The sequence below is a fragment of the Canis lupus genome, chromosome 38 (assembly GCF_048164855.1).
Source record: "Canis lupus baileyi chromosome 38, mCanLup2.hap1, whole genome shotgun sequence".
NCBI lineage: Eukaryota > Metazoa > Chordata > Mammalia > Carnivora > Canidae > Canis > Canis lupus.
The window spans coordinates 4,186,977-4,213,563 of record NC_132875.1 but is presented as its reverse complement, the minus strand read 5'-3'; the positions used below and the strand labels follow the sequence as shown (position 1 = coordinate 4,213,563).

Below are 26,587 nucleotides of genomic sequence, written 5' to 3'. Positions count from 1 at the left end.
ATTTTTTGAATTTTTCTTTCTTCTTTTCCCCTTCTATCATCTCATTTCTAACTCTAAACATCTAAGCTCTGTTGACATGGTGTGCCGAGACACAGCTTGGGGCACCCTGGGTCATGGAGTTTCTCCAAAGTCAAGTTTTGTCTGCAACCTGCTATAACGTAAAGGAGTCCCCTGGTCCACACCCTTGTGTGCCCCCACACAATAAAATGGCAACCACATGGTGGAACAGTGAAGAGCGCAGTCTCTGATTTTCTCAGGATAAACAATGCTCTGCTGCAGTAACAAACAGCCTCATAAACAGATGATTCAAATCAATGATTTATTCCTTATCCACTTGATATTCTGAAGTGAATCAAGGGGTCCTTCATCTCACTGCTACACAATCTGAAACATATACTCTCCATGGTTGCCACAGAAGGAGAAGAGAGAGATGGAAATGCATTTGGCTCTAATCCCAAGCATATAGGTTTGAAAGTGACAGTCTGCTCCTTGTCTGTTGGCATGTGGGTATTTGGTGTTTCATGTCTCTGCCCTGCTCTCTGGGGCAAAGATGGCTCAGTTCATATCCCAGCTTTGCTCTTGAGGGCAGATTGACCTTGACAAGTTTAACTTCTCTGTGTCTCAGTTTCCTCAGCTGTAAAAATCGGCAGATGTTTTGCAGAGGCCGTGTTGACAACTGGCAATGTATCTCGGGGTTGCCATGCGAATTAAGTTTATTATGTATATGAAATGCTTAGGACAATACCTGGCACATGATAAGCAATAATAATTGTTTTTCAACACATGGTCCTTGATCGAAGTCCAAACGAGTTTGCATATATGTGTTATTTATTTCATGGCCAACCATCAAGAAGAAAGGATGGGCAAGGTGGAGATTGGAGACAAGCACACTTGCTTATAGCAGTGATTTTAATTCCTCTGTGATACTTGGAAGATGGTACTACATGCAAAGAGCAGTGACTACACACTCCTGGGGACTCTGACACACCTACTTGGGAGAGGGGAAGGGCATCCCTGTGTGTTTGGGGAGGGGGTGGGGAGTTGCAAAACTTCCTTCTAAATATTTCTCTTTTTGTTTTAAGGTTTTATTTAGTTATTCATGAGAGACACAGAGAGAGAGAGGTAGAGTAGAGACACAGGCAGAGGGAGAAGCAGGCTCCATGCAGGGAGCCTGACGTGGGACTCGATCCTGGGTCTCTGGGATCACACCCTGGGCCAAAGGCAGATGCTCAACCACTGAGCCACCCAGGTGCCCCACCCCTTCTAAATTTTTCTGATGAATCTGGATCCCTTTGTGTATTTTTCTCAGAAGATGGTCCATGATTTTTGTCAGATCCCTGAAGGGGTCTCTTCCTCCAAATAGCCTGAATTCTGTGGTCCTGAACACCCTGTAAGCTGACTTCCACAATGGGGAAGTAGAATTCAGGAAATGGAGGTCTCACGGTATAACAGACCTTGTATCCGTGACTGTGATTGGGAACATTCTATACCTCTTTTCTAGGGGAGAGAATCTGTAAGGGGGAGGGAGGGCTTTTGAGCAGTTGGGCCAGGAGTCTGTCCTGCAGGGATCTATGGCTCTCATCTACCTTCTGAGTCTCCTCTGTTCCCACCTTCTCATTGGACAGATAAGTGGAAGAGGAACGGCTCTGAAGGGTAAACTCTATCTCTTGAACAATTCTTGAGGACCTGCAAGTACACCCCAAGTCTGTTGAGCAAAGTCTTTGGAGCCCAGATTGCCTCGGCTTTGTGATGAGAGGTAGTCAGAGCAGTGGCAGGAACAGGAAAATATACAACATTTATTTTCTGCTGCTTTCTCCAGAGTTGGCATGGGACAGATCGAAGCCTGGACATGAGCCATTTTCTATCATCGTCCTACATCTTGCTGTTTCTCATCGCACATCCTTGTGGATCATTAATGTGTTTACAAGCAGATAGTTTCGTATGAAGCATTTATTTACCCTTATTATTAAGATGCATGTGTTTCCCTGGAAGCATCAGCTTTGAGGCCTTTAAAGCGCATGATAAAAGCAGGCATGCAAAGAGAAGAAGAGTTCTGCCCACAGGCCATGAGCAGGTTGGCTCAGCATCTCAAAAGGTGGCAAAATAAGAGGTAAATACAATTGAAAAACACACTTGAAAATTGTATTACATAAAATAATTTACTTCTCATTCAGAATGACCTTCCAGATCTCTTTGTAAGACAGCAGCCCGTGAGCACAGGTACAATCTGAGAATAATGACAGTTATAATAGGGCAAGATCAACAGAGTTACACGTCTGGATCCTGGAGTCAACTAGAGACAAAACTGTGGAACCATGTATAATAAAAGGGACAGAGGGGAGGAATTCTGGGAACATGGAAAATAAGACTGCCAGAGACAAGAAGGGCATAACTGAAAGAACCTACATCTTTAATAGGGTGAGATTTGTCTATGCACACTCTGGTTTTCATTGTGCAACCCCATCTGTTGGTTTACAAGCCACAAGGTGCTCACGTATGCAATTTATGCTGGAGGAACTAGTGCAATGTGCATGCATATGTGTGTGTGTGTGTGTGTGTGTGTGTGCACTTCAAAGGCTGGAGTTTTAGAAGAATGAGAAGAAAATTACTTCCTGGCCATTCATTAATAATTCAGGTGATATCCTGCACCCTCCATTTAAAAAACAATACAATAATAAAAACATTGTAGAAAACAACATCATAAATAACATAAATGAGAAATTTTCAAGTATTTCACGTGCCTTGAAAAGTTCCAAACAGTAGTTCTATCGACTGGTTTTTGTTTCTTGTTTTCTTTTTTCCTTTCCTCTCTCATTTAGTCTCAGAGGCTGGAAAGGTATACCTGCAGACTCTAGTAGCCCTGATGTTCAGGGTGGAATGAACAAGGTCCTCCTTTCAAAAGAGAAACTTAGGAGGGCTTTTCAGTTTGCGAAAACATGTTTCCCGCTTATAAAATACAATCCTTCCCTTGCTGCTGGTTTCTAACTGAAGGCATAGAGCCCGGAGCCATTATAGGGAACCAACCAACCAACCGAGTGAAGGGAGGAGCCTCATCTGATGTCTGAAGTCCTCGGGGCGGTGGGGCCGGGGGGACAAGATGAGGAGAGCACCCTTGATCAGGAGAGAGAAAAAGAGTAGAGGATAAAACTATTAACCTTGAAGTTCCATGCCCTCGCTCAGCCAGTATCTTACAGCAGGTAGAGCTGGCGAGGCCCTCCCTGCGTGTCTTCATTCGGTTCGAGCATTTTCTCTCCCAATTCCATAGCAACCTGGCTTCTGACAATCATGGCCAAGCACCCAGGCTAAGAAGGGAAGGCCAGCAGCTGAGGGACTGCAAAATGCTGTAAGAAATAACCAGCTCAAGACAGAACTGTGTCAGCCGGGCTTAAGATTCTTTAGGATATCTGCTCCTTAGAATACTGTTCAACGTGGAAGCTATCAGTGGTTACGCTACGCATGGAGTCCCTCGGATGTGTGGCCGACAGGACCTATAGTGTTTTACAGAACCAACTTTCCACAGGTTAGTATTCCTTTCTTGGCCTGCATGGGAATGGGCTCTGCTTGCCTGTTTGATTGCAGGATGAAAGACCAGGGATCAGAACATGCATTAGGTATGTACGCACACTCTAGTTATGAGCACCTAGGGTCTTTCCTATCTATTCTTGCAGAAATATATATGTATATATACATATAGACACATATACATAGAATGTGTATATATATGTGTGTGTAAATATATGTATACACGTGTATACATATATTTACACACACACATATGTACACACGATAGATCAACCCCATCTAAACATGTAGAGTTTAGAGAAAGTGCCAACAGAATACATGTGCTTGTAGATGTCACATGAAATGTTACCAACCAACCAACCTGAGGTCAAGCCATTGGGAGGAGAAGACTGCAACAGTCTTTGAAAAGCCACCCCTACAAAACCATTATTTGGATACTTGCTCACATGGCACCCAAAAGGAAATCTGGGAAAGCTGGACTGGAATGAGGTCCTGCCCTGATGGACACCAAACATCAAAACTAAATCTATTTCTTACATGGGAGTGACTCACGCACGTCAGGCAGCATGAACACTAAGCTACGATGTGGATAAAGCCCTGGTGCTTAATACAGATCAATATTTGGCCTCAGGTTTTCCAGGCATAGAGTCTTGGCATTTCAGCCCTCCGGTGTGTGTGAGAATCAGGCATACTGGGGGACCAGGGAAGGACAGTCTGCAGAGCTCTTGGCCCCTTTCTGTTTCTCTGACCCGGCGATGGAAGAGTTGGCCAAGTCAAGATAGAATCGAGACTTGAGGAAGCGGCGGTAGGAATCCTTTTCCATGAGGTTGAAAATCCTCTTCTGGGCCTCATCAAAGCAGGTTATCGTGGGCTCTAGCATGTTCCGGCTTGTCTCCTCCCTGGTGCAAGAATCCAGGTTTACCTATATGGCAAAGACCAAGATGTATTGGACACATGGCCTTGTTGACAAGGGAAGGCTGCATGCTTTGTGGGGAGGCATCACATGCACCCTTCATTCATACCCCAGAAACAAAAAAAGAAAAAAAAAAGAAAGAATATTTAGCTCCACCCTGGCACATGTGAGAGAGGTTCATCTGCTTCTGGGTGGGCAGGACAATCTCTTCGTTCTTTCTCACAAATTGGGAAGATTTATCAAAAAACTCATTAAGGGAGATCATCTAAGTCATCTGGATGAAAGCTTTCTTCTTAACTGACTTATTTGGGGTGGTCAAGGTTTTAATAATCTCCTCCACTGTTACATCATTTCCTTTAACTCAGATGATCTAAAGATCCACACCACTAAATATCACTTGCAGGAAATTTCACTAAGACTCAGAGAGTTCTGTGCCGTGAAGACCTACCTCTTTGGTTGCCTGGACGGAGATGAATTCATTATAGATCTTTTTGGCCTTGGGACTTAGTTTAGAGGGTGATTTGATTTTCTTGTACTCTTCGCAGCTAATCCAGAAGTCAATGTTCTCCTCACTGTATTCAGACTTCAAGAAAGCTTTGAAAGCCGCCAGCCCACCTGTGATGGAGGAGAAAGAGCCACCCTTGTCACCAAACTGGCAGACCTCTTGGACAGTGTATTTCAGGGAAATTCAACATGCTTGAGAGAATAAAGCGTGGGCTCAAACGCCTCACCCTTTCTTTCCTTTCTGAGGGTCACTTGGGGTCAGGTGACCCTAATCTGTTTGACATCTATTGGATCCCAGTTATATCTAGTGCTTCTTGCTCAAGGTTTGAAGTCTCAGTGTTTCTGAAATACCCATGAAGCCAAAAGTAAGTTTGGCTTACTTTTGGCTTCAAAGTCGATTGCCAAAGTAAGTTTGAGAAAGAGAAACTAAGGCTGGTTCTGCAAGAAGTCTCAATATTTTGAAGTTTTCCCCTCAACCTGTTTCCCATGTGGTGAGAGAGATGATTTTCCACATGGTTTTGTATGAACTTTCCATTGTCTATCACAAAGCCCAGGGCATGGTAAAATTTTAAATAGACTGATTCTCTTGAGTCTGGAAGCCAGAAGAAACCCAACTCTGTCTGCAATTCTTATTAGATCAAATATAATATGAGATAACTTGTCTATCTAGAGAGCTTTTGTCCTTCTCCTAGCAGGGAAGAAAGCCGTCAGACTTACATTCATGGCTAATCAGGTTTTCCAGTGATTCAGCCCATTTTTTGACTTCCTCTTGGCTCACCCTAGAGACGTGACAAAGAGAAAGAAAAACTTGAATGCCATGATACAAACTTAGGGCGAGAAATTTAAGATCCTGAAAAAAATGCAGACACTTATTTTCTATCCTCATGATGAGACCTATTCTTGATTAGGACAGTCTTTCCACAAAATGGGTGGAAATTTCAAATGCAAATATGGTCTTCATGAAAATGGCCACCATTTGGATCAAAATCCAAATCTAGCTTAGCTAGGAACACCACTTCCTTTCCTCCTCATAGAACATCTCTGACATTAAATAGTTAACACTCAATGGGTCCTCACCGAGGCCTTTTCTCTTACCTCTGACAAACCACCACTCTGTCCTTCTTGCTGTGGGAAGAATTGTGTTCGCAGGAATCAGACTTCTGCAGCAGGAAACCAAGCCGATGCTTCATATCCTTTGCACTGCACAGAAGAAGAAAAAGAATAATCCTAATTAGCCCTTTTAAAAGATACCCTGGTGGCAGAGCTCAAAGAGTCCATTACTAGTAAAGGGGCCGGGGCAGTTTATTTACAAAATGGGAGCTGAAGTTGGCGTGAACAGTCAGGAAAAGGAGATCCCACTTCTGTGTTTGCCTGTGACTCACTATGAAACCCGGGGCCAGAGTCACAGCACAGCCTGCTCTGTCTGCAACAGAATTCTTTAAAAAAAAAAAAAAATTGTATTTATTTTATATGAGAGAAAGAGTATGAATGGAGAAGGGGCAGAGAGAAAAAGAGGGAGAAGCAGACTCTGCTGAGCAGGGAGCCCAATGTGGGGCTCAACCCCAGGACCCCGGGATCAAGACCTGAGCAGAAGGCAGACGCTTCACCGATTGAGCCCCCAGGGGCCCCAGCCTGCGACACAATGCTGGCCCTCAGTTGGCCTCAGGAGGCTCTTCTGTAAACCTATCATTTTGACCAATGGAATGCTTTGGGGTCTTTAACAGACACACATTGAAAAGGGGACCGCTCTTTGGGTAATTTGTAGGAATTGGAGGGCAAGCAGTAATTGAGAGGGAAATGTGGCACCTTTCCTGTTGCACGCCACCTTCTGGACAGACGGCGGTGGCTGTTTCCACCTGCCTCCCTGTTAGCAGAGGGACCTGCAGAAGCACCTAAGAGCAAGGGGAAGGGCTGGGTGGTCCCAGCGTCCCAGGAGGTGGGCCAAGCGATTGACCTTCGGGTATTTATGGAGGTGGGGATGCAGCTCCAGCAGAGGGAAGTGGAGGAGGCCACAAAGGCAAATGCTCTGGCCAAAAGCTGAGCAACTTCAGGCTTGCTTCTAGAGAAATCTGCTTCTGCTGTTGCTACTGCTCTCCTGTGTAATATCTACATTCTAAGGGCATTTGCACTATAAAGGGCATCTGAGCCTTAAAAACAATCGAGAAGCAAGCAAGAGTCATCACCGCAGCTAGTGACTGTTTAATTAGAGCAGAGCTTATTTGCACTGTTTAATGGATAGCGAGGGAGCAGCGGGGTGCGTGACTTAGAAAGAAGGACCTTTTAGTAAGCTTTTAAGCTCAACTTTCTCTCTGTTAATTCCTCTTTTGTTTGAATCTCTTTTATTATAAAAGCCAAGAAATCGTTTTTAAAAGAGAAATGTCACTTTAGAAGCAATGAATGGCTAGATGTTCCTACTGAAAGGGAGAGAAAGAAAGTCTCAAGGATAAAAAAAAAAAAAAAAAAAAGGCATTTTATGACAGCTCCTGATAGGTCACTGGCTTCTCCATTCAGGCATTTCTCCAGAAGCTTGAATTCCCTTACGTTCTTGGGCTGCCCCTAAAAATGGATTATCTCTTCCTCACAAGACTGATTTCCCTCTTCTGCTTCTCCGACTGCTCAGGGGATGCAAAATCCTCCTCAATGACAGCAAGATAGAATCCTAAAGGCTCAAGTGATTCTAAGACACAAACATATTATGATCTGGTCAAAATAGACCTCACTTCACCTTGCCATGTACCGGCTCAGGCTGAGATCTAAGTTACTGAGTAATGCAAGTCATTTCATAGAGAGTTGTTAGTATGCTTAGCAAGGATGCTACATTTGTCCTTAGGACGCCTTTCAACCATAAAAATAAAAGCCAGCATGACTTTAGAGGTCACTGGAGTCATGACACCGGATTTGATGTGCACTGGCCATCCACTGCCTATTTGACCTTGAGCAGTTCAGGGCTTCCTGCAGCCTCAGGCACTGATGCTAGGGAGGAACATGCTAGACTAGTTGATTTGCAGTTGACCAGTGAAGAGGGAAGAGCCATTCACTTTGCTGATATACAGGTTACCTCCCCAGCTTAGCTTCTTAGCTCCTTGGGCAGATCTGTGCAATCATTCATCTGTCTCCTGCAATACTTACCAGAGCATAACGGTTTCCTGACACTCCTATATTTTGTATGGTTTATTTTATTTTATTTTATTTATTTTTGTATGGTTAATTTTATATATGAGTTCACTGAAGCTCAGACTAATTTGCTCCACTCAGCTCGGGATAGTCATGATGGAGCTCAGGGGCACTCCCTCCATGAGTACTTCCTACCAGACCCTCCTGCTTCACTTTAAGGCACCCATGAAAGCACATTTTAAAAAGAATATTTTTTTCACACCCCTGAATGACTGAATATTTGGAAGGCAAACTTCTACAAAGTGCACGGAAGGCTGTGCTTTCTGGGATATTCCTAAATTGAAATTTAAGGTGATTTTTATTTGCAGGGAAACAAGGGGGTGCTACAGCTACAGACGGACTTTGTACCTTCAACTGTAAGATTAAATAATAATGATATGCACTAGTTTTGTATTTCTCTTTCAGCTGGCTAATATATAGCATTCTCTGAAAGCACTTATTTATCCTTTTTTTAAGGCAAAGGCATATGAGGAGCTATGAAGCAGCTTTACTATTTTTTTTTTTTTTTTTAATCAAGGGACAGTAGACAAAACAATGTCTGCAGGAGGACTGAATTGTTAACTGAATTGTTAGGATCGGGACTTCTCAACCACCACTCACGTGAGACATTTCAGGAACTGGGGGAAGGTGGCAGAGAGAGAGAAAGGGGTCTAGCACTGGAACTCACACTGGATTGTCACACTTGCTTATAGGAGCATAGAGAGTGGAAGGTACTGCAACGCCTGTGATGCAGCCAGACCTCATTCTGGGGTGTCTTCCCCTAAACAGGACCTACCACCCGGTCCGAAAGCTCAGAGCCGTGAGTCCACAGACCCCCAGCGATGTGCAAATAACCGCAGCGATCGCAGAGCCCTGTGTGAGCCCCTAAGCCTCATGTCCCTTCTTACTCCGAATTAGCTCAGGGAGAGAGGGTCAGGACAGTCCTCAAAAGCCAGGTCACATGGGGGCCCACATTCGGGGGGTGGGGTGGGGGGCGCGCTTCTGCAGTGCCGACGTCCAGCTGGCCGTGGAGGAGAGCCAGCAGGTGGAGGCTCTGCTGCGCGCCCCGGAGAGCTGGGTGAGCAAGCGGCCAAGGGAAAGGGACCGAGAAAGTGTCCCAAAGTTTACCGCGGGGAGTGGCTGCAAATAATCTTACCTCCTCAAGCAAGAAGCCGGCAGGCCTGCAAGTCCTTTGCACATGGTGTGCGGCGTGGGGTTCGCGAGCTGGGGTTGGAAATGCAGCGGGAGGAGCTGCGCCTTCGGAGGGGAGCAAGATGCTGTCGGATTCCTGCGAGCTGCCGGCGAGCCCGCGGGGCTCCCCTTTATAGCCCGGCGGCGGCCGCCCGGCCAATCAGACGGCAGCTCCGAAGCCCCGCCCCGCAGTGCGGCCAATCAGGAGGCAGTTCTGGCAGCACCGCCCGCGGCGGCCCGGCCAATCAGGGGGCAGCTCTGACGCCGCCGCCCGCAGCAGCCCCGCCCCGCCCCGGGGCGGCCGGGGTTCCGCGGGGAGGGTCTGACGCAGCCGCGCGCGCAGAGGGGAGCCTTTGCGGAGCCCGTGCACCGCGCAGGCAGATGCCGCGGGTCTCCAACCGATGTCGGTCCGGGGTTTGGGATTTCTAGCAAAGGGGGAGGAAAAAAAAAGAGAGAGTTTCAAACGCTACGAAACGCAGCTTTATCCAGTCTTTCTGCAAAAGCGATTGCAAGGAAAGGCGCCAGCGGGAGTTCCGGGCTGGGCTCATTTTGGGGACTGAGTCTCAGTGCGCTTTTATTTTTTTAATTTTAATTTTCATTTTTATTATTATTATTATTTTATTTTATTTTTTTTTTTTTTTTTTGCATTAGAAATAGCATATCTCACACGGTGCAAGAGCTCATCCTCACTGTTTCCCCAGGGGATTTGGGCAGGATCACCATTTCCAGGCGGTGATTTGCAGAAGCTGCCTCCCCGGGTTGTCCCATTCGCGCGGGGGCGTGGAGGGGAGCCGGTTGGAGGCCTGGCGGCCCAGAAAATCCGCCCCGGGGCAAGTGGATTAGCCACATCTGTAATCAGCCTGAGTGTGGAACACTTTGCCAGAAATCTTACGAGGAAGAGCATTCAGCCGAGTGCACACCGGTGGGCTCCCGGACACACGCGGGCCTCCTGCTGAAAGCCGCAACGCAGCAGTTGGGGACCAGAGGAGGCAGTAAATGAACAACTATAGAGACCCCTTCATATTTGCAAATGGACTTATATCATTATGTCTTAGGGAATTCAGATCTCCAAACTGGTATATCGAGAAAGAGAGGGAGAGAGGGAGAGAGAGAGAGAGAAAGAGAGAGAGAGAGAGAGGAGACAAAAATACCTAATTTATGTGCATATTACCGGGCTTCAGGGTGAATCTAAGAATATTTGACCCTTCAGGTGCTTCTGAACACCTGGACAATTAGTATCTTTGGCACACAATATGACAGACTGCATGCCTCAAAGAACCATGCAGGTGTTTTACATCTTGTAGTTGCAGCTCCAGGACCCACACCAGAGTTACAGAGGGGTGTTGTCCATATATAGGAAAGCTATGCATGGAAGGAGGGAATGAACTGTCAGACCTGAGCAGCTTTCTTTCTTTCTTTTTTTTTTTATTTTTTATTTTTTTAAGTAGATAGGCTCCCGATCATAGGATAGAGGGGGCTGTAACTTTACAGTTAAGGAGAGGCATCAAATGGTTTAGACGGAGAAGACAGAAAAAATAGATGGGTTCCAGTGAGATGCAATGGTACCCAAGAATATAGAAAGGGAAGTGATAAAGACCAATATGCCTACCATCTACATGACCCTCGACATACCACGCTGCCCATCCCCTTACCCCAGTCCATGGCCAGCAGAGCAAGGAGATGGTAGAGAAATATAAAAGGGCCGCAAGTCCTAGAAGATATATTTAAGTCATAGGAAAAATTCTCTGGCTTTCTCCAAGGCAGATAGGAAAAAATTAGATTAGCTACTGGACAATTTTTCCTTGAGGCTTAACATGGAACAAATGCATTCCTTTGTGAAACTGACAGGTGTCCTTGGTTGTGTTGTGGAAGGGGACATAGTGCAATGCAAAATGGCAGAGGCCAGCGGACCAAGAAAGGTAGACTTGGGAAGGGAGCTAGACCAGTCAGAATTGGCGTCAAAGAGGAGAGAATAATTAAAAGGGATAGACCAAGGTCCTTCTTTGTTTACCTAGGCACCTAAGAGAATGATCATTCAGATAATTTTATTTTAGGAACATGAATTAAGACCCAATAAAAACTTTATACCTTGGACCTGGGTCAGAGAGAAGTCTCATTTGTCATAGATTAAATACAAATGGTGCAAATAGATAAGCTGAAAGGGATTCAAGATCATCTAGGGTAACACCTTCATTTTACCGAAAAGGAAAAGGAGAGGAAACGTGACTTGCCAAGGTCACGGCTTCTTACTGATACAGCTGGTTTCTTGAAACTTGGTTATGTGGATTTTCTACTGTGCTATTGTATTACTCAACTGTCTTATCAAATGAGATAGACTATGTAAACACAGGTATTTCTAAAATGTAAAGTGCTGGGCAAATATTGTTTATTGTTAGATTGTATAGAGTAGATAACAAAAATGCACTATTAATTTTAGGCACTTTATTCAAGGAGACTCTGCCTGTTTTTCTCTTGCTCCCAGGCGGCAGGAGCTTCTGTGGACCACATCGTTCTGCTTCTCTATTAAAAAAACAGGTCTTTTTAACTTTATGATTACCCATTAATCTGTCAAGGCATTAGGAGGCGAAGACAGGTACATCATGATACCTTGACAATTTTCCACCCTTTTTCTCTGACATACACAAAAGATTTTTATTCTATTATTCTTGATTTGTCATTCCTGGATAATTCTCATGATGTGGAATAGCTTCATTCTCAAAAAGATCTACTTTTTATTTATTCGTTGATTTAAGACCTGTCTTTTGAGTACCTACTCTGTGACAGATTCTGTTTGAAAAACAGCAGTGAGTGAGAACAAGCAGGCAAGTCCCCACCCGAGCAGGGTTTCCACCCAAGTGGAAGGAGTCAGAAAATGAACACATACTTCCAGATTTTAACCCATGCCATGAAGAAAAGAAGCAAGTGATGTGACAGAGAGAAACCAGATGGCAAAGGCTCATTTAGCCTATGTGGTCAGAAAGGCTATTTTGAAGAGGTGGGAACTGAAATGAGATGTGATGGGTCAGAAGAAATAAGCAATGAGATATGCCTGGGAAACAGTTTTTCAAACAGAGTTAAGAGCGAGCGAGAATGCTCTGTACCTAAATTGGGAGAGAACAAGAGGCCAGAAACTTAAGAACAAGGGGAGAGTAGCACGACACAGAGGTGGAAGGGTAAAGGCCAGATCCTGAAGGACTCGGTCCAGAGGCTAAACTTTCTCCGCAGTGGAAACCCACTCAAGGTATTGAAGCAGATGATGGTCATGAGCTGGTCACTCAGGCTTTTGTGGAAGGATGGATTGAGGGAAGAACATGGGAGAAGGTAGACCAATTAGAAGAATGAGCACTTTGAATCCTAGCCCATGGGTTCAGAATGGATATTTACCTTACAAATATTTATTAGATATTATGTGCTAGACATCTCGCTAGGCTCTAGTAACCTAAATATAAATTTTGAAAAACGGACTGCGCTTTTCAGAAGCTCGTATTCTCACGGGGGAAGACCCAGGTATAAACTTGTTTATACAAAATTCAAGGAAAGCACAGAGGATACAGATAAATACAACCTTGGAAATTTGGAGTGGCTTAACAAGATGTTGAAGGAAGAATAGGGATTTAATAGGTGTATATATGGGACACCTGGGTAGCTCAGCAGTTGAGCCTTTGGCTCGGCATGATCCGGGGATCTGGGATCGAGTCCCACATAGGGCTCCTTGCATGGAGCCTGCTTCTCCCTCTGCTTAGGTCTCTGCCTCTCTCTCTCTCTCTCTTTCTGTGTGTCTCATGAATAAATAAATAAATAAAATCTTAAAAAAATAGGTGTATATATAGAAAAGAGAAGAGCATTACAAAAGAGGACACAATGATAACAGCTAATTTTATTAGACACTAATTGTGCAGGGCATTTTTTTTAAACTGGCAAAAAACTTTTTTTAAATGACTTTATTAGTTACAATGAATTAGAATGACATGGAGACCCAGGTTTTAAGTCAAAGATATCTAATTTTATTATTTAGCTTATTCTTATTGATTTCTTTGCAATGCTCTGCTCTACATTTTTTTTAAAGATTTTATTTATTTATTTAGTTAGTTAGTTAGTTATGAGAGAATGAGTAAGATACAGAGCACGAGCAGGGGCAGAGGGAGAGGGAGAAGCAGACTCCCTGCTGAACAGGGAGCCTGACATGGGGCTCGATCCCATGACCCTGGGATCATGACCTGAGCTGAAGGCAGATTCTTAACCGACTGAGCCGCCCAGGCACCTCGCAGGGCACCATATTAAGCACTGTATGTTAATAACTCACGTATTCCCCACAATTCAGTCCCAAAGAAGGTCCTGCAGCGGTCCCACTCTACAGATGAGACATAGAGAGTTTGAGTAACTTATCCCGAGGTTATACATCTACTAGGTGGCAGTGACAGGAGGCCAGCTCAGACAGTCTGGGGTCTCTGCTATTAACCTCTATGCTATCAAGGCCACAAAGGATGAAAGAAAGTACACCGTGTAGAGACCACAGAGATGTGGCATGTGACCATGGCTCTGGGACAGAGGGAGAGAGAAAGGAAGCCAGATCGGCACTCTGAGACCTGAAGTGTGTTTTATGTCACCCTGAAGACAGGTTTCACCCTGCAGTTGTTGAGGGGCTAGGCAAGGTCTTCAACCAGGTAATAATAGTGTTTTAGAAGCAGAACTTGAGGACTACTGTAGGGGAATAGAGAGAAAGTTTGAAGGCTAGGGCAATAGCCCACATGAGAGACGATGATGGTCATAAACACTACTGGCCAAGGTTGATGTGAGCATCAAAGGAGGTAATACAAGGAAGAATGTTCCTTAAACTGTAAATGCTTAGCATCTGGAAAGCATTGTTGGCCACAGGGCTATAAACGTTGTTTCCTACTGAGGGACATAAAACCACACAGGTTGTGAGCTGTGTGTGGTCCCCAGGTAGGTTTCTAATTTCTCCACCCTTGGTTCAGGGAGAACAAGAGCTCAAGCTCTTATGGGCTCTGAGACAAGGAAATAAGCTATTGTGGCAGGCACTGGATTCTTCTCCCAGGTATTAAGAAGGAGCCCCTCAAAAAAAAAAAAAAAAAAAAAAAAAAGAAGGAGCCCCTCTCCCAATGAGGGCAGGATGCAGGCTGGCTGAGGCTCAGCCTTAGGCAGCATTCGGACCATCTCAGATCAGCTGTTAACCCCCCCCCCCCCACACACACACACCTTAATAGTTTACTACAATGGCTGGGACATCAGTGAGAGTTCAAGTTATTGATTTCAGGCCCAAAAGAAAACAGGATGAACTAGAGAGGGTTGTACGCCAGGGAGATGTGCAGGGACTTTCCCAGTATCTCTCTTTTGGGAAATGTATCTTACTTTCTGCACTAAGCTCAGTGGTCACATGCTGGAAATCAGAGCCCTTCACCCTGACACTGGATTGCAACCAGGTGACATATGGCTCAACTTCCCTTAGATGGTGTCACCACTCAATGAGCTGGGGAAAAAAAACTTTCTTCCTAAGAAGTAAGGGAAGAACCAAAATATCCTTATCCCAAAGATTTCATCTTTCTTCTGCAGAGCTTAGCCCAATATAGAAACAGGAGTTTCATAAGACTTCATTTACAATGTGTTAGTGGAAAGAGATGACATGGTGTCCCGGAATGTGCTTGAACTTCACAGTCAGGCAGCCTTGGATTCTAATTCTAGCCTCTCCACGTACTGACTGGGTGGTCTTGCAAGCTAGGGTAAACGTTCTGAATTCCAGCTTCTTCATGTGTAAAATGGAATAATAATACATTTATCTGGTAGAGGTGCTCAGTAGTATTTGCTGAGTGAATGTTGGTAGGATTATATGATCCAATGTATGCCAAAGTTATCAGGAATACTTGGGAATCTCAAAACATCACCATTATTATCAGAAATATATTATAAATTTTATGTTAATTAGCATTGTGATCATTATTCATCTCTTTCGAAAAAACAAGCATGGGCTCCCACTTGCCCTCAAGTGAAAATGTAAACGTCTTAGTATGACCCTCGAGAACTTGGATGACTGGACCACAGTATACCTTTCATTCCTGACCTGTACTCCATTCATCATGTTCATCCCACAGTGCTGAGGATTCCCCACACATGTGTGTATTTTCCCTACTTCATGCTGGGCTGATGCTGAGCCATCCACCTGGCATATCTGCGAATTCCCTGCCTGTCAAACTCCCTTCCTCTGCCCTCAATCCTAACCAATTGCTACCTCTTTAGTGCTCTGCCAGCATGGCGCTTGAACCTACCCTCTTTCTAACTCCTCTTTAACCCTGACTGTGTTACCTTTGCTTGTAATGTTCACGCAAACATTTATGTTCTACATCTTCTTTGTGTCTAAAAAGGTGCTCACTCTGGAGACATTAATCTAAAAAATACAAGAAGGACTGAGGGCACAGTTGGTTAAGTGTCCAACTCTTGATTTCAGCTCAGGTCATGATCTTATGCGTCATGAGACGGAGCCCCGCATCGGGCTCTGTGCTCAGAATGGAGTCTGCTTGAGATTCTCTCTCTACCTCTGCCCCACCCCTTCTCTCTCTCAAATAAATCTTTAAAAAAATATAACAAATACATACAGACACCTTTTGTGTACTCAGTACCATGTTAGGCAGTCAGGACAACTCCAGACTCTGCACTTTTGGATCCTACATTCTGGTGGAGAGGTAGACAGCAAAAATCAAGTATATAGGTGAATAAATAAAATAATTATGAATTGGGATAAATGTTTTTAAGGGGAATAAAAAACAGACCAAAGAATGCCTTAAGAAATAACAGGGTGAGGAGTCCTACTTCATATTGGATAAGGAAACAGGCTTCTCTAAGAAGATAATATTCAAAAAAAAATATTCAAACTAAGACCTAAAATATGGGAAAGGTGATAGTATTGGGGTATCCCAGGTGGAAGAAAGCAGGTGTACCAGCCCTGAGGCCAGAAAAAGTCTGATGCATAGAAAACCACAGGGGCTAGGATGTAGTGAGCAGAAGCAAGAACAGCATAGATAAGGTTAGGTTAGGATAGAGAGATAGGACCCGAGGCGAGAGGCCTGACCTTTATTTCCCCTACAATGTGAGGGGGTGGCATGTGCATTTTATGACTCACATTTCCTGGCTCTTTGGCTGTTTTGTGGCAAACAGAATGCAGAGCATCAAAAGGTTGTGTAGTAAACTGTAGAAATTGTCTAGAGAAGGAATGGTAAGGGTCAGCACCAGGCAGGAGCGGGGAAGACTCCGTCCCCAACACTGAAGAGCTCGTATTCTGGTGGCGGAGAAAGTCATCAAACCATGAGTCTCAGGAAAATGCTAGACATTCACAAACAGGGATAATCACAGGTGCTAGGAGAGCAGGAGGGAAGAGCATGAGGCAGTCTTGGTTGTGAACTGAGTCTTACAAATGTGTGCAGTTTGGTGTAACTTACGTGGATGGTGTGCTAGGACTCCTCTGCTCCTGCTCTAATTAACCTCTGTCACTGCCCTGCTGTTGGTGTCTTGAGTAAGGCAGGATCCAAACACCAGGAAAATGCTGACGGAAGTTCCCAACCACAGCACCTGCCCAAAGATGACCCCAAGGTGGGGTGGAGAAGTTGGTACCGACAGCCGGGAAGCAGCCTGTGGATTCTGGATCCAGGGCATCAGACAGGGGAGGAACAGGGCAAGACAATGAAAAGAAGAGATGGAAACAGAATGCGGGCTGGAAGAAGGCAAACATCCCTGACTTTGGTGCTTCCCACCCCCACAAGCTCCGGAAGCACTGTGGCAGATCCATTACAGCCCGGCTTGAAACCTCCGTCTATAAGCCTACCCTGAACATTCCAGTTAAATGTCAGCTTTCCTTTCAGGCAATTGTCTTTTTTTTTTTTTTTTTTTGAGTTCAATTTGCCAACATATGGCATAACACCCAGTGCTCATCCCATCAAATGCCCCCCTCAGTGCCCATCACCCAGTCACCCTCACCCCCAACCCACCTCCCCCCTTCCACCACTCCTTGTTCGTTTTCCAGAGTCAGGAGGGTCTCATGTCCTGTCTCCCTTTCTGATATTTCCCACTCATTTTTTCTCCTTTCCCCTTTATTCCCTTTCACTATTTTTTATATTCCCCAAATGAATGAGACCATATCATGTTTGTCCTTCTCCGATTGACTTATTTCACTCAGCATAATACCCTCCAGTTCCATCCATGTCGAAGCAAATGGTGGGTATTTGTCGTTTCTAATGGCTGAGGAATATTCCATTGTATACATAATTTTCATCTCTGCATATCCAGAGGATACACTGATTTGGTTTTTGTTTTTAGGCCTTACCATTCAAACCAACTCATGTGTTCTTTAAAGGTTTCATGCTGCTTTTGCATAGCGTTAAATTTCTAGTAGTTCTCCTGACTGATTGGCGTGGGGCACGTTAGCGATGGTGGCACCACCCAACAGTGTGCAACCTCCCCTGACAGCTCATTTGAGGTGTATCACCCTTTTCCTATAGCTGTCTCTAGAATGTGCTTTGAAACCAATTTAATTTTTTTTTTTTTTAACCATCAGACCCATTGGGTTTCATGGTGCTTACAAATACAAGAAGGGTTTTTGGAAGTTCCAAGGGTCAATAAGAGCAAGAGCAACAATATCTGTAAAAAGGACAAATGGTGACACCTGACTGAAAAGCGGGAGCTCTGGCTGGCAATATGGAAGGACTAGATTATCTAAGCTCTTTTCCTCCTCAAAGTCCTTTTTTTCATTTTTGCTTCTTCTTTGAGCATGCATAGATGGCACGCTAAAATGTACGATCCAGAAGGGTTGATTAAGAGTACAGTTGCCGGGATCCCTGGGTGGCACAACAGTTTGGCTCCTACCTTTGGCTCAGGGCGTGATCCTGGAGACCCGGGATCAAGTCCCACGTCGGGCTCCTGGTGCATGGAGCCTGCTTCTCCCTCTGCCTGTGTCTCTGCTTGTCTCTCTGTGTGACTATCATAAATAAATAAAAAATTTTTAAAAAAAGAGTACAGTTACCGTGACGAGCACCAAGTGAAGTATGGAAGTGTTGAATCACTATCTTGTACAGCCGCAACTAATGTGACACTGTATGTTAATTATACTGGAATGAATGAATGAAAAAATAAATGAAATGTAACAATCCAGCTCAACGAAGAGAACTAAGCTGATTTCAGAAGCCAGCCTTAAATGATCATGATTCCTTCCCCTCGAGATGAGGAAGCCCCTAAGAGGCAAGAGAGCTGGCCCTCCAAAGTACTGGCATGAAGAGATGTTATGCTGGACACACTCTGATACTTTCCATGTCTTCCTTATGGTGACTTCCTATGTACACTTTCTCAGTTTTGGTTTCTGCACTTCTTTGATTTATATTTTAGTGTTTCTCATACTAGATGCAATATCTGACACTGGACACATCCCTTGCTCTGCCCCTCCACATCACCGGCACTTTCTGGACCAATGCTCCTCCATTCTAGGCCTTGGACCAGCCTCTGGGTTTGTACTGCTCTGTTACTCTCAATAACTCATCACAACAGTGAATCCCTACGGAGCACTTGGGTTGTATGGAAACACTACCTCACTACCTCAAAGGGTAGGCATCATTATTTGTTCATTTCACACATGAGGGGCTTATGCACAAAGAAGCTAGGTAATGTGTTTCACGGTGGCACGGCTAGGAAATAATGGAACAAGATGGAAGCTCAGGCCACTTGGTTCCAGAGGCCATGCTCTCAACCCCTATGCAGCACTGCCTCTCATACTGGTTATGCCTCCCTACCTGGCCACGAGCTACTAGAAGCTTCTGATTTCATGTGTTTGCTTATTCCAATGTTATTTCCCGTGTACGCATTTTGATTTTTCTTCCAGGGAACCAGGATGATGAAGTCAACCTCTATCATGCCAGTGAATTGAACTTCCCATGTCTGTTTTAAATTTAATGACTTTATTTATTTAAAATTTTTTTAAAATTAAGGTATCGTTCACATACAATATTATATTAATTGCAGGCATATGACAGTGATCTAAGAATTACATACATTGTGAAATGCTCACTGCAATAAGTGTCGTCCCCATCCATCACCATACAATATTATTACCATATTATTGACTTTATTCCCCATGATGTACTTTACAACTCCATGATTTACTGATTTTAAAACTAGAAATTTGATTCTCCTGATCCCTTTTGTCTAGTTTCTGTTTTTTGTTTGTTTGCTCATTGGTTTTGTTTTTTAGATTCCACATGTAAATGGAACCATATGGTATTTGCCTCTCTTTGCCTGATTTACTGAATTTTGTGACTTTAATCTTCACTTGTCGATCACACTGGTATAACGAACAAGCCTAAATGAAGATGAGGTAAGAAAGAAGCAACAGTTCTGGAAGTCTTGTAAATTCAGGTGATAATTCCTGCCAGGATAAATTCCTCTGAGAATATGACTTATCTTAAAAGGTTTTTACATTTGTAATCTTTTTAATATTTGTAATTAATCATTTGACTTGATGATTAAGGTGTAAAAAGGCATTGTATCTGTTTCTAGTCAAGTTTTAAGGAAACACTCCAAGAAAATCCTAAACGGAGAATCCACCCGAGAAGCACCCATCACGTTCTAGCCTTTGCTTCTGAGCCCAGTATCACCCCAATTGAAGGTCATCAGGGAAGCGGCTCTGCAACTCCTGTAGGAGTTCTGACTCAGGCTCGTGTGTGAACAAGTAAACATACTTACCCATATCAATCTACAGGAACAGCTACCCCTTGTCGCACAGGAAATAACAGTGATTGAAATAGTATCATCGTGCCAAGATGTTGACCCAGAAATATGGAAGGGCTGTCCCACAATATAGAGTTCATGTGCCTTGATTGTTTTTGAGGAGCGTTGATGGGTTTTCGTTGAGTCATAAAATGGCCTCAGCCATTTTCTCTTAAAATAACCCATGTCTATAACACTTCACAGTTTGTGAAGCACTTTTTTCTACATTATCTCATTTGCCTTTCACATCAAACTCAATATGTCCAAAATTGAAATAATTTTGCCCTCTGAAAGCCACTCTGCCTCCAGGGTTCTTTATTCCCGTCAATCCGCTCCTATGATGTTTTTACTCTGCTCTTCCTCTCCAGGCCTTATTAGCTTGGTTCAGAACCTCTTATATGTCCGCTGGAACGGGTACCCTCATTGCTTTTATAAGTAAGAGTGTTCCTGCTTCAAATGAAGTCTTTAGCAGAGTTATGTGAAGCAGCTGGAAGGACAGAAGAGCTTTCCGCCCCTTCAGATCATCTTCTGAAACCTCTAAAGTTTTCTTGGAACATAGCCTCGCCCATTCGTTTATTTTATTTTATTTTATTTTATTTTATTTTATTTTATTTTAGTCTACGTCTGCTTCTATGGTCTAGTGGCAGGGCTGGGCAGTTGCAATACAGACTATTCGGCTCACAAAGGCTAAAATATTTACTATCTGGCCTTTTACAGAAAAAAAAAAAACCCAACAACAAAAAGTTCTGGTCGTGGGTCTACAATATAGCAATAGTCTACTATGAGCTTCCATATGAACTCTTCTTCCTCTAATTCACTTATCCAGCACACTGCAGTCATACCCTGCCTCAACAAGTTTGTTCCACTAACTTTCTACAAAAGAAAGTTCTAATTTCTTAGCCAAAACTACCCAACACATGACTTCCAAGTACCTTTCTTACCTCAATTTCCAATGTCTTCACAAACACTCTGAAATATTGGCTTTTCTCTCTCAATGGTCCATGCTTTCTTATACTCAAGTCATTTTTATCTAGGAAAAGCTTTCTTGCTTTTAAATACCCAATCCCCAAACTTGATATTGCTTTAGAAGAGTTTCTTGAGCCCACAGTCAAGAGGGATCTTCTTTCAATTCGTCACTTTTATCACTACCTATCATGGCATTGAGCAATTTCTATCATAAATTCTACTTATGCACACACACATACTATGTTCTTTCTTTTATTGTCTTATAAACTCATCAATAAGAGGCTGACCATATCCCATCCCTGCAGAATCTACTGGTACCCAGTATTTAATAGCATTTAATAAGCTTTAGCTAAAGAGTTGCTAAGCAAAGAAACCTGTGATCCTGTGGAGTAAGAATTATTATAACATGCGTTTTACAAATGAATAAAGTGGGGGCATCTGGGTGGTTCAATCAGTTAAGCATCTGCCTTTGGCTCAGGTCATGATCCCAGAGTCCTGGGATTGAGCCCCATCTGGCTCTCTGCTCAGCGGGGAGTCTGCTTCTCCCTCCCCCTGCCTGTGTGCACATGCTCTCTCTGTCTTTCTCTCTCTCCCTCTCAATTACATAAATAAAATCTCTAAAAAAACAAAAAAACAAAAAACCCAAATGAGTAAACTAAGAAATAAGATGTGTGTCAATCAGGATGAATGAGATTCCACTACAGTAATACATGAACCCCCCCCCCCATCCAAATCCAAATGCATTGAAAACAACAAAGACTTCTTTCTTGTTCATTCCATGTGTCCTTTTATATCTAGTGTGGCTGTGTTCACTGTTGTCTTGACTCTGAGACAAGAGCTCTGTCTGGAATATTGCTGGCCTTTTTTTTTTTTTTTTTTTTGAAAGCTTTTTCTTAAGAGTGATATACATTAGTTCTGTTTCTATGTCATCAGTCAAAGCAAATCACAGAGCCAAGCTTGATGTGAAAGGGGCAGGCAAGCATAACGTGTCCCCTAGGAGGGGCAGCAGATATTTCTGAATAATAACAAGGTCTATCACAAGGAGGTTAAATGACTCGTCCAATATCACACAACGAGCGAGTGACGGAAGAGGCACTTGAAAGGAAGTCATTTGACATAGAAGTCCAGTTTCTCTTTTCACTCCATCATAAAGCGAACCGACTACCAGACGGAATCAAGCAGCGCCCATAGGAGCAGCTCTGCTCTAGCCTCTCTAACTGACCCACCAGCACTTGAAGGGGGGAAAACAAATGAGATTGGCGATTTCTTTAGGTCAGTTCCTCTAGCGTATCACAATTGGAGCATCCACCATTGTGGCCACGGTTGGAAATACAGGAAGTGACAGCTTCTATTATTGTTGATTGCTTTAAGAGGCTGCTAGAAGTGGTGAGAAGGCAGTAAAATGGAATAAAGCTTCAGCTGCATTACCCAGGCTCTAAATACCATTACCAGCGCTTGGGAACAGAAAGGCCTGCGGAGGCTAGATGGCACAAGGACTACAGGGACATATATCAGGCTGTGGGTGACTTTGCTCATGTATGTCTCTTCGAATGTACCCATCTTTCTATTAATGGCAAAATTATTTGGATTTGGTTCATATAAGCAGAGCGGATTTCTGGCCATTTTTTTATGGAGAATTTGGCAAATAGTTAATTAGCTTCTACTTTGTTCTGGGCACTCTGCTGGGCCCTGGGGAAGAGAAGACAGGTAGACCTCACAGAGATTATAATCTGGGACAAAATGCAGACTTTAAGTAACACATCATTATGAGGGGGTTGAGAACGAAAAGAGAACAGGGTTGGAGCAGACACTCTTGGTGCTCTGACAAGATTCTCCTGAATCCCTTTTACTGTTTCTGTGGGCTTCTCCCCCAGCTTCTGAACGCCTTCACTTCTACTCGCCTGCACCTGACCCTCTCATCGGAGGACCACCTTCAGGATATCAGAGCAGCTTTGGCAGCAAGCTCAAAACATGAGAGTCAAAAGTTTAAGTGCCGTCTCCCAGTGATTGGCAGCAGAGTGCGAAAGCCAAGCTTGAGCTTGCTTTTCCAGAGAAACAAAGCCAGAGCCATAATTCACACTCCAGATTTCCCCTGAGGCTGGGCCTTTGATGCAATTGCACCCTTGCTAGGTGTCTCGGCCATGAGGATGCACCCCACAGACATCCAAGTGCAAGGAGTGTAATTGAGAGATGGCCCCAGCAACTGCCTCTGAAATCCATCACTGGGTTTGTACCAAGGCCACACTCCCCCCAGGCTGCTCCTAACCAGTGAGTGTGAAGGGACACAAGAGTGAGAGACACAGGACTCCTCTGACAGGTGCTTTGGTCTATGTAACAGTTTCAGCAGATTTTCCTTAGACTGGACAGTATTCTAGGGCTCTCTCTCACCAACTCTCCTTCTTTCTCTTCCAAACTTAGAATCAGACCTGTCTCAGCTGTAGGACTCTCCCAGCTCATCTTGACTCCCCCTACCCATTTCCTCCTATAGGCACCTCCCTAATAAAAATCTCAAATGCTTAATCCCATCTTGGTATCTGCTCCTCAGAGGCTTGGGACAAACACATTAGGCTTTCCTATCCTTCCCCCCAGCCCCCAATGTCTTCATCGTTTTTCCTGTGAGCACTTACACAGGACTCCTCATCCAGCATCTGCTTCTGGGGAATTCCAGGCAAGACAAGGACTCCGTGGGAACATATAATAAAGAGAACCTAACTAATAATATGATGGTTTTGTTGAGATTGGAGAGAATAGTCAAGGCAAACAGGCAAAGGGATAGGAGAGGCAGGATGTTCCAAGTAGAAGAAATACCACCTTCTAAGACCGGGAAGCAAGAGTGAGAATGTCAGAGTCAAGGAAGGGAGCAAGTAATGTGGTGAGAGATGGAGGAAGAAGTCAGCTACGGACAGTCTGCTTGGTCAGGCCAAGGATTTTCAATATTCCCTGAGGGAAAGCAAAGATGCCATTGTAAGACTTTAAGCAGGGAAGGGAAAGAGTCAGATTTGTTTTCTTTTAAACATCCTTCTGGAGCATGAATTGCAGACTACACTAGAAGTGTAGACAGAAGGCAAGAATGCAACAGTCTGGGTGGAGTTAGGGATCTGCTGGCCACAGCCTGCAAGCCAGTTTCTGTAGGTCCAAGAACAGAGAACGTTTTCTTCATTTTTTAAAGGGTTGTAAAAACAAAAAGGAAGGAGAACATGCAACAGAGCCTGTGTATGCTCCTGAAAGCCTAAAATACTTACTCTATGGCCCTTTACAAAGAAAGTTGACTGGCCCTGGGCTAGAGTGAGGAAGAGAAGATGGGGGGAAAGTAGTTGGATCAAAGGAATATTTTGGAGGTAAAACGATTTAAAATTTTTTGATCTATTGGATCTAGGAGATGAGAGGAAAAACTCAGGCAGTTGGATGGATGGAGGTATTTACTGAGCATGGAAGGTGAGACTGGCTTGGGAGACCCCGCAAGACATTCACAGCATCGGTATTTACCTTTGCTCATTTTAACCACGTTCAATTCGGTAGTTTCGAAACACAGAGTATACACAGGAGAAGATTGCAACCTGTTCTCAGGCACTTTACAGTCTTCTAACAGGAAGAAATTAAAAGTGAAGTTAACACAATACAAAATAGTGTCAGATGAGTGTCATGAGAGAGGCACAAAATGCTAAGGAGGTTCAGAGGAGGAGAGGGTTTGAGGTCATATCAACCTAGAAAAAAACAGGAAAGATTTCATAGAAGACATATCCTTCAGTAAGCCTTGAAGTTACGACTAGGATTTCGAGAAACATAGCACAGCCTGAGCCAATCCCAGCGTCCCTCTTGGTGCCATATACAAACATCTGCAGAACATCAAGCAAAACTGGTAGAAAATTGGGGCAACTGGGTACCTCATTCAGCTAAGTGTCAGACTCTTGATTTCAACTCGTCATGAACTCAGGGTTGTAGGATGGAGCCCTGGGTCAGGCTCCATGCTGGGCATGGAGACTGCTTAAGATTCTTTCTCTCCCTCTTCCCTTTCCCACTTTCTCATTAAATCATAACAATAATAATCGAAAATTGATTCCAATCTTACACACTACCAATTCATAAGCAGTGTTGCACTTAAAAATTCCTCCTTCCCCTTCTGTCCTATTGTCTGTCATCTCCAGCAGCTTCAGACTCTCCCTCTATCCAATTTATGAGGGGTCCTTGGCATCTGGTTTCATCTCCTGGAAGCCTGAGCACAACAGTGGCCACAACTCTTTTCAAAAGGTTGGACTTGGGAGAGGGAAAGGTGGGCTGGCTCACCTATTAAAAAGTGTTGCCCTTGTCCCAAGAAAATAAAGTGGGCAGCACAGAGGCCTGTGTTCTAGGACAATGATGGGAAGCTGGATGAGTATAGGATGAACAGAAAAATACAGACACCATGTCCCAGGGTCTGCTGTGTGGACTTGTCCTACAAGCTCTTAATAGGTGTTACGGTGTGAGGCCTGCACTAGTTGGATACAGGAGAAATGACCATAGTTGTTGAATTAGAGGGGAAAGGGGCCAAATAAAATTTAAGTTTGGTGAACTCTACATACCTTAATTTTCTATTGTATCATTGAAACCGTATTCAATTTTTAAAAAGAAAAGTCAAGTTAAAGAGGAGACTATTTACCTTAAAGATCTATTTTCCAAAGCTTCCAGACTGGGATCTGAAATCAGCACACAGTTGGCCCACCTTCAGTCTCTGGGCCCCAGCCCCCATTTCCTGAGAACCCCGATGATAAATGGGAATTAGTGTTCATGCTCCTACGAGCCACTGAGTCACCAGAGATCCAATTATGCTCATCACACTTTCCCCCTTAAGGTAGAGAGGGGGCTAATGCATTTTAGAAAGATTTTTGGTATTAAGTCTTGAAGCAAAGATATTTTTCATTTTACATTTCAGGTAATTGGGAAATGAGGCCACAATTATTAACTACATTTTTTTGGCCTCACTGTAAGTGAAAAGTGGAGTGAGTGCTAAGTGTCGTGGCTGATGTGAAGACAAAGAAGAAGGGTCCTAGCTTTAAAAATAGACACACGCACACAGTGACCTGGGGGCAAGGGAGGGGGAAAGGCACATTCAGGGTGAGCTCTGATAACCTCCAGTGTTGCATCTCAAACAGTGGTGCTCCGGTCAGTTTTGATTTTAAATCCTATCATGATTTCAGCTTCAAAGTTCATATCTTACCCAAAACTGGAGTTGGAGGTTATTGACTTTGGTTTTATTTTTTATTACTTTTGCTCCTTGTCTTTCTGATCTGTCATGCTGGTTTAAAAGGTGGGATCAAAGGGAAAGTGCTGACAGGGAAGGAGTTTTCTCTTGCTCTCTCTTTTTCACAGGCTCTACCTGTGTTCGGCCCTCTATTCCTCTAAGCTAACTGCCATCCATCCATGGACTAGGCATTTATTGAGCGGCCACCGTGTTCTGGCCCCTTAAACAACAGAACTTACCTTGTGCCAAGAGACCAGTGGCGGTGTCCTGTCCATAATGACAATGTTTTCTCAGTTTCTGAGATGATTTCATATTTTTAAAAATTATTTATTTATTTATTTATTTTATTTATTTATTTATTT

General features: G+C 43.8%; 1 protein-coding gene across 2 annotated transcripts; it reads right to left on the bottom strand.

Annotated features, from left to right (window-relative positions):
* Positions 1-1,932: 1,932 nt before the first annotated feature.
* RGS4 (regulator of G protein signaling 4) lies at positions 1,933-9,399 on the bottom strand. Of its 2 annotated transcripts, XM_072815095.1 has the most exons (5): positions 9,249-9,399; positions 6,035-6,139; positions 5,657-5,718; positions 4,884-5,050; positions 1,933-4,444 (listed from the first exon to the last, which is right to left on the bottom strand). In XM_072815095.1, exons 1-5 carry the CDS (start codon positions 9,290-9,292, stop codon positions 4,205-4,207), a joined length of 618 nt encoding a protein of 205 aa, XP_072671196.1. In that variant the 5' UTR covers positions 9,293-9,399; the 3' UTR covers positions 1,933-4,204. The 2 variants fall into 2 exon arrangements, with proteins under 2 accessions (XP_072671196.1, XP_072671197.1); XM_072815096.1 differs by lacking the exon at positions 4,884-5,050 and having other exon boundaries at positions 4,225-4,444.
* Positions 9,400-26,587: the final 17,188 nt, after the last annotated feature.